Source organism: Pundamilia nyererei, unplaced genomic scaffold (genome assembly GCF_000239375.1).
Source record: "Pundamilia nyererei isolate P.nyererei 1_Seehausen unplaced genomic scaffold, PunNye1.0 scaffold00397, whole genome shotgun sequence".
In the NCBI taxonomy this organism is placed as follows: Eukaryota; Metazoa; Chordata; class Actinopteri; order Cichliformes; family Cichlidae; genus Pundamilia; species Pundamilia nyererei.
In genome coordinates this window covers 216,750-224,871 of record NW_005187798.1, presented here as the reverse complement: position 1 = coordinate 224,871, position 8,122 = coordinate 216,750, and the positions used below count along the sequence as shown (strand labels likewise).

At 49.4% G+C, this 8,122-nt stretch overlaps 1 protein-coding gene across 1 annotated transcript in view; it reads right to left on the bottom strand.

Moving 5' to 3' along the window:
* Positions 1-59: 59 nt before the first annotated feature.
* Positions 60-8,122, bottom strand: part of ascc3 (activating signal cointegrator 1 complex subunit 3) — an 81,860-nt gene continuing 73,797 nt past the window's right edge. Inside the window, exons 30-35 of the mRNA XM_013915921.1 lie at positions 7,218-7,442; positions 3,954-4,105; positions 3,329-3,470; positions 2,243-2,449; positions 1,356-1,531; positions 60-971 (exon numbers count right to left, since the gene is read on the bottom strand). Of these exons, the coding sequence (XP_013771375.1) occupies positions 830-971; positions 1,356-1,531; positions 2,243-2,449; positions 3,329-3,470; positions 3,954-4,105; positions 7,218-7,442 (1,044 nt within the window). The 3' untranslated portion in view covers positions 60-829. The remainder of the gene's footprint in view (positions 972-1,355; positions 1,532-2,242; positions 2,450-3,328; positions 3,471-3,953; positions 4,106-7,217; positions 7,443-8,122) is intronic.

Sequence of the window (8,122 nt, the reverse complement as noted above, 5' to 3'; positions counted from 1 at the left end):
AACAATCACTGAGAACGAAAACTCCAAATAAACAAGTGAATGAAATGAAAAACGCACAATTACAATTTGAAGCCACACAAAACACTTTATTCAAAACCAAATGTAAATTCTTTAATGATTGGCGGCACAGTGCTGCTCACGGGGTTCATACACATCCACACAAAGGCCACAGACAGCAGCGTTAGGCTCAGGGCCTCTGAAGCATGCAGCGGTGAGGGAGGAGGAAGCTTTGTTCACACACCTGAACTCAAAGCACTTCATCCAAACAAACACTTCCACATCTGATCCAAAACGATTTGCACATTTTCTGCCCTTCACAGAAATCTCTCACCCACAGGTTTGCCACACTGCGTTTCCACCTCCACACAGGCACGGAGTCAGGGAAATGTATGATCCTGTTGTTGAGCTGAAGCTCCACAGCGTGCTCACGTTTAACACAGCTTTGTGTTACTGTCAGCCCACAACCTCCCAAACACGACAGCAACCTGTTTGTGTTCGGTGATGTGCTTTGGTATAATCTGTACGATGTTCTCTACAATTCAGGCACAGAGCTACATTTCACAGCTACACAGCTGCTGTTCGAACGTGTGCCGCCATGCTTATATATCTGACACCACACACAAAGATCCGGCCAATCAAGAACAGCGCAGCAGCAGACTCTTGTTGGATGTTACCAATTGAAAGTTAAATGAATGAGAATGAGGCGGTCCTTGGCACCGGTGCACCACAGTGAGCACAGCCACAGTGCGTGAGAAAGAAACGACGTCACTTCCGAGGTCAGCAAAGCGGTGACTGACAGACGTCGCCGACGTGACGCAGAGGTACTTCCTCAGCCCAGGGACAGATCCGAATGTGAGACCTCGCTGTTGACCTGTGCAGCGATGCTGGCAGGCGTTACGTTCAGGTGAACATCATACTGCTGGTCCAGACCCAGGTAGCTGTCACTCATCAGGTACAGCGTGTAAATACACCTGAGAGGAGGAAAAACAGGCCTGAAAATCACCTGAGACAGCGACAGAGTGGAAACTGAGTTCACGTTCATTTCTTTGCTTCTACATAAACTTTTAAAAAGATAATGAGGAGAAGCTGAGACACTGCGCAGGCCAGTGATCTGGCACAGAGGAGCCGACCAGCAGTGAGCTGCTGGACTCAGTGTAATTTCCATTTTACCACCACTAATCCCTCCACAGTCCACGCTGCGCCCGAGGACTGATCGGCATGACTGTTGCATCGCATTGACAGCCTGCAGGCACCGTGCAACAGCCTGCAGCCTCGTAACGTGCTACATAAATGTCACAGTATTTCACGTTCTGCCTACAGACCAGTGCGCTCAGTGTGTGGGAGACCAGACTTACTTTCCGGTCCTCTCCGGGGTGTAGAAGGCCATGGACACGGCCGTGTGGTTACGCACGTATCCCAGCCGTTTCACAGCCAGCAGCTCCCTGCGATCCACCTCCCCCAGCACGAGGAACCAGCCCTCGTCCTTGGCCTTGGGGAACCTGGGAGCTTGGGCCTTGCTGTCCTGCCTCCTCTGGAACAACACACATCGTGACATTCACAGAAAATCTGTGCACACTCTGAAGTTTGGGGAGTTTCACATGTTGGATGTCATTATTAAAACAGGGCTGCCTTAACGTGGCAGGTAGGAAACACTGCATGACCTCACGTCTAGCATGCACCACCAGTTTAATTCAGTTTGACTTATAAAGCATCCAATCAGACTCTATGCTTCACTTCCTGTAGAGAGCAGAGTCCCTGTGTGGGCTGGTTTCTTCAGCCTCATTGAGCAGTGCTGGTATATTTCTATGCTTGACTGGATTTTATATTGTTCTTGTGTTTTGTGGATTTAACCTCCAGAACACGCTGAGACGACAGGTTTCTGGTGTCAGAGCTCGGAGAGGAAACTTTGGGTTTCTCCTAACGTCTCCTCGACGGAGGGGTCCGCCCAGCCCCGCTGTAACGTCTGAGGTGTGAGCGTGACGACAGGTGAGGCTGACAACATGCATCTCACTTCATTACTCACGAGCTACACATTCAATATGTGACTGTTGAAAGTCAGACTGTCATCACTCTGTGCAGGCCGAGTTTGCTGCTCTCTGCAGGCTTGTACTGAGCACTACCTGAACTATTAGCTAAAGCTCGTCCCAGCAGCCTCTGGGGTCAGCGTCTGCTCAGCTGCTAAATAAGCCACTGTGTTCAAACTGGGAGCAGCCGCCTGTTAGACAATATTGTGGATACTGACCCTCTGCTGTCCCAGATTGAGGCGTCTCAGTGACACCTGCAGAACATACTCCTGGTCAGCGTGGACGTCCAGCCAGCTGCTCCCCTTCCTGAGGTTAGCTCCTGCTGCAGGGATGGGACGCTCCGTCTGCTCCTGGCTCTCCTCCCACCAGCCCTTCATGCTCATCTCAACTTCCAGCACTGGGAGATGGCTCAGGAACGACCACGCCTGAGGAACGTTGGATTTACCATGAACACAAGCTGTTTGTGTAACACACAGGGCATCCTGAATCTGCAGCACTTTATCAGAGCTAACGGACACACGATCACACACACTCATTGTGACACAGCTGTGTTCGAACCTCATTGGAAGAGCTGGTGAGAAGCTTGACAGGCTGTACAGTGGAGTCACATGTTAGCCAGCAGTGGAAATGATTGGATGTTATCTACACTGATATATGTTTTAGCGGACAGGAAATCACCTGTTGTTTGCAGCATGAGTTCAGTCAAAGCTGCAGACGTGTGAAAGCGAAGCTTAGAAATAAAATGGCGACTTGTGACGCCGAGGCTGCGGCGGGCCTCGTTAGCTGCTTGCAGGACAGCTGCTTCAACCCAAAGAAGCTGCCAGGAGGGAGGCAGAGGACAAACGCAGACAGAGGGATGAAAACAAAGCAGAGCTAGGAGGCTGTGCGGCCGTCTGACTGGGGGGGCACGGAGGGGAAAAGCTATTTATGTGAGGATTACTCTTCCTGAGACAGTCAGACAGGAACGCTGCTGCACATCTAATTATTTAATTAGAGAGGCCGCCACACTGCAGGCCGGCGGGGAGCTGGGGGTAAACGTGGCGAGGGTGGGGGCAGCAGAGACGGCGATTGGGTGAAGCTGCAGGGCCTGCTGCCGTGCCCGGACACTCTCATTACCGCTGCAATTAGCACTTAAACTGGAGCTGTGATCGGGGATCCTGGCGTATCGCTGTGACACTGCTGTGTGTGATCTGCATGGACCACGCGGGGCACAGCCATGCTTAGATTGTTCCATCATCTCTGCAGCAAATCCAGACTGGCTGCTTCCATTTGCACATTTAGACGAATCATTTCTGCAGCCTTACCTGAGCAGTCTGACTCGGATGAAGCTGTCGGGCCACCATAGCAGAGAAGACGCTTTCATTTCCATTACAGGCAGCGATCAGCTCAGGAAGTCCTTCGATTGGCTCGTTCAAACCTCCCTGCCCCTTCCTGTTTCCCCTGTTCCTAAAACAGGAGGCATCAGAGACAAGGTTGACTCTTACCATTAAAAGGACACAAGTGTCCAAATGCAGGCTGCGTGTTTGTACCTGAGTGACTGCACAGTGTTACTGAGACTTACACCTGAAGGTGGGAACAGCTTCAGGCTACAGGTACATCACCCCCTCCGCCTCGCCCTGTCCCCGGCATCCTCCTTCACCCCGTCCACGGAGCTTCTCTGTGCTCTTCCTCTTTCCCTCCTGCCTGCAAGCTCCACCTTATGTCCACTACCCCGTCCCTGCACAGGTCCAAGCCTGCCCTCTCTGACTCGGTCTCTAAACTCGACCTAATCTTCACTCTCAGCTTCTAACTGTGAAACAACACTGAATCCTTAACTATACTCACAGTCACACATTAGGATGATTAAAGGCTTTTTTACTTGAGATGAAGGATTCGTTCCCAAAATACTGAAGCAGGACACGCTGCACAGCGAGCAGAACGACGATTTACCTGAACAGGCTGAGGTGTTGCTGTTCTACGTGTGGGAGCGTCAGTAAGGAGGAGTCGTGCAGCCAGCGGCCCTGGACGATCATTTGCACAAGATTGCAGATGCTGATGGCTGTGACGAGCCAGCCTTCATTGGCAGCTACATCCAGCATTGCCTGAAGCAAACACAGAAGACAGTTCCTGGCACATAAACACAGTCGTGAAGCCGTCAGCCAGCAGAGCTATGTGACACAACAAATGACTACAGGACATGTTTGAAATGTTTCAATGGTTTTCATCTCTCGGCTTGCAGCTGGTGTGACAGTGGAACAGAATCTAAACGCACTCAGCCGCGTCTCCTGACGTCTTCGGCAGCTCCCTTCACTCTGTGGTTGGCTTTAAGGTGGCTGAACACAAACGTTATTAATCTTCATTTGCAAAGTCACACTTTGAGTACAAAGTCCACAGAGTGGGCTTCACAGAGGGGATTCAAATGATTGATCGAGGACATTAATAGCAGACTGTGGCCAAAGTCCTAGCAGGGCTTCACCTAACATCACCAGCTGATCAGAGGCCCTGTGGGCACTCGGTTAGAGGAGCCTGATCAGAGTCCACGTGGAGCCTGGGTCCAGGTCTGGCTTCACCGAGGAGACCAGCGAGGTACTCGGGTGCTGCTAACAGCACGTGTCCGCTTCAGTGTATCAGCTTGTAATGAGGTTACATGCACTGCATTAATGGACGGTGTTAGCCATGGCAGCCCACAGACCCACCTCCACCCAACTCTGTTGTCCTAACATAACGCAGACGCTTCAGCTCACAGGACTCTGTGTCACACTCAGAGTGGATCACTGTGGGAAGCGTCCACTCAACTGAGGGTGGATCATTCAGACTCACAAATAAATATGCAAGTCTGTCTTTCCATTCGACATATTCACGTTATGTGTCAATAAGCATCAATAAAAATCTACATTCACACAATAAAAAGCCTCATAAAGGAGCTGGAGATGAGAAGAATGTCAGGACAGCAAAGCAGTGAGCACATCTACGAGCTGCACTAACACACCGTGGAAAATCACAAGCACATGCACACAAACATCCAGCGGAGCTGTGGACAATGGCTTCCAGCCGCCACTTCACTCCAAACAGACGCACTGAGGAGCTCAATGAACACCACTGGCTTCATTGTTGTCAGCGTTACCGACTCTATTAGGTTTCTAATGTTAAAGACTGTCAGCTGATCTCTGCAGACGCCACACAGCGAGGGTCCAGCCGCACAGCTAACGTCTGACAGTGTTGGGGAGTAACGGAGTACATGCACCGCCGTTACGCATTTAAAATACAAAATATGAGTAACTGTATCCGTTACAGTTACCGTTTAAAAAGGTGGTATTCAGAATACAGTTACTTTGTTGAAATAAATGGAATACACTGCGGTACTTTCCTGTTTCATTTTGTCGCGGGTCAGGACTGTTTGGGTTCGACAGCTACGTTCTGTTGTTCCAGGCGGCAGCGTTACGGTTGCCATGGTTACAGGGTGACGCTCTCTCTCTCTGTGTTTCCTGGGTGAGAGAGGCCTTTTTGTTGTTGTTGTGCTAAGCTAACAGGCAGAATGCTACAGGCATCGCCCTAAAGCATGTAGCCTGATGGGCAGTGTAGTCCGTGCTGCAGGGAGAATGGACTGCCATACACGTTATGTGTCTGTGAGCGAGGAGGGAGAAAAAGGAAAAGTAGGAGCTGTCATCGAGCAGAAACGGGAGCTGGAAGCATGTAAATATAATAATAACCACTGCAGCCTGACGAGCCCAGCTGTAAGTAAGCTATTAAGACTCGACTGTACGCTCTGTTCGTGTTTTCCTCTGAAACAATAAGTCCTGTTGCAGCAGCCTTTCAACGCCTCTCTCTGTCTCTCGCTAGCAAAGTGACCCAGACAACAAAGTAAAGCTAGTTTTCAGCTACGAGCCCGACACGAACCCGACGTATTAGCCAGAGGTCCTTTACTACGGTTCGGAGTCGCGGACCTTCAGTAATAGTAATAAATTCACGTTGCTGTAAACAGCATGATAATATATTAAGTAATCCAAAGTATTCAGAATACTCTCATTGAGTAATGTAACGGAATATGTTACAGAATACATTTTGGAGCATGTATTCTGTAATCTGTAATGGAATACATTTTAAAAGTAACCTTCCCAACACTGCTGACAATTGGGTTATTGATGAGATGGATCGGCTACAAATCACATGCTAATATTTCACATTCCCCTTATGCTAAACATTATCTACAGCACTGAGCCCCCATCAACACGTGAGCACCGTGCATGTGCAGCACATCACTCAACACCAATATAAGCTACCACCATTTGGCTGTAGGTGTGGGTTAGCATTGTGTTAGCACTGTGTTAGCATTGTGTTAGCACTGTGTTAGCACTGTATTAGCACTGTGTTAGCATTGTGTTAGCACTGTGTTAGCACTGTGTTAGCATTGTGTTAGCACTGTGTTAGCATTGTGTTAGCACTGTGTTAGCATTGTGTTAGCACTGTGTTAGCATTGTGTTAGCACTGTGTTAGCTCAACTCCTGCTTTTATCAGCTGGAAGGGATTATTACCACACTAAATGAAATCTTCCACATTCTTCAGCATAAAGATGTAAGAGGGGTGCTAACACCTGTAGCCTGCTTACACACAGACAGACACGGTGCTTTTACATATTTGTAGAAGTAAACTTTGTATATTCCAAAGAAACATTGATACAGTTGATAATGTGTTGTCACTGCTAGAATAAATAATAATAATCAAATCCATATATTTATCAGCTCGTCTGATGAAAATGAATGAATGGATGTGTGTAGCAAATATAAGATCAGCCGTGTGTTTGCCCATCAGGACTGTGGACGGTCACATACACCACAGACACGTCTGAGTACAACCTCCCTGCAGCAGCTACTGCAGAGCAACAAGTGACTGTTCAGTGACAGCAGACATGGTTCACCACTGCAGTTCATTTCAATGTGTTGTAGACTTCAGCTAACCTGCCCGTGTAGCTGTTAGAGCTACAGGAGTATATCACACACACAGTTATCTTACTGCCCTCAGTACCAGGCTGTGGTTTAGTGCAGAGAGCACAGCAGGTGTACTCGTGAGGTGCAGGAGGAATCACAAACTGTGCTGCACAGATCATTTAGAGCACAGCAAAAACCCCTTTTTCTCCAAGTACTGCATGAACACAGAGTAACAGCTAAAGTGAAAAACACGAAGGAAGCTCTGTGTCAGCTGCTGAGTGATGGCTACCTGACAGATGCGGATGGCGTTGTCCAGCACAGTTTTGGTGTCGGTGGTGTAGTCGCTGCAAGGCAGCTGGGCGTGGCCGAAGTGGGCCTGCAGCAGCAGGTGGGTCTTGGTGTGTGCGCTATCATAGGAGTGGGGGTTGACCTGCAAGGGGAGCTGCTGAGCCAGCTGGCTGTTCAGCTGGTCCTCGTTGTGTCTGACGGGCAGCTCGGCATACTCCTCTGCATCCTGAAGGAGATCAAAAGTGAAACAAGAAGTGCAAAGCATGCTGTGGTCACACCGTTTAAATCAGAGCATGTGTGCTAAAAGCATGTAGCTGCCCACACTTGTGTTTTCCACCCAGCACACAAACCCAGATTTGGCACCACGGTTCAGATTCTTTCTCCACTAAATTCTTTCTACATTTCTTCAAAGTGCTAAATGCTAATAAATACTGGGGCTGCTGGGAAGGTATCAGTGTTCATGTTGCATCTGTGGCTGTGTGTTCAGCACTGTTTGTACTTGAGGCACAGTCAGATGCATGGACACGCATGGCTGCTCTCCCCTAATTCACTCCAGTTCAACTTTGGCTAATGTAGTCCCATCAGCAGGCTCCGCTGGAGGCATCTGCCAGAGCCTCCCAGCCTGGACCGTTTAGCCTCCATCCATCACTGCTGAAGCTAGCATCTCTAAAGCTACGGCTGGAGCAGGGTGGGGTGAGGGGCTGGAGCAGGGTGAGGGGCTGGAGCAGGGTGGGGTGAGGGGCCAGGGCTACAATGATTCCTAAATGATTTATCTTTGAGGGCCATCATGTGTGCATATCAGTGTGATGGAGGAAGGCAGCACGGAGCTCCACAGACAGAGGAGGGAGCTTTAAAGAGGTAATGCAGGAGGAACACACACACACACACACACACACACACACACAC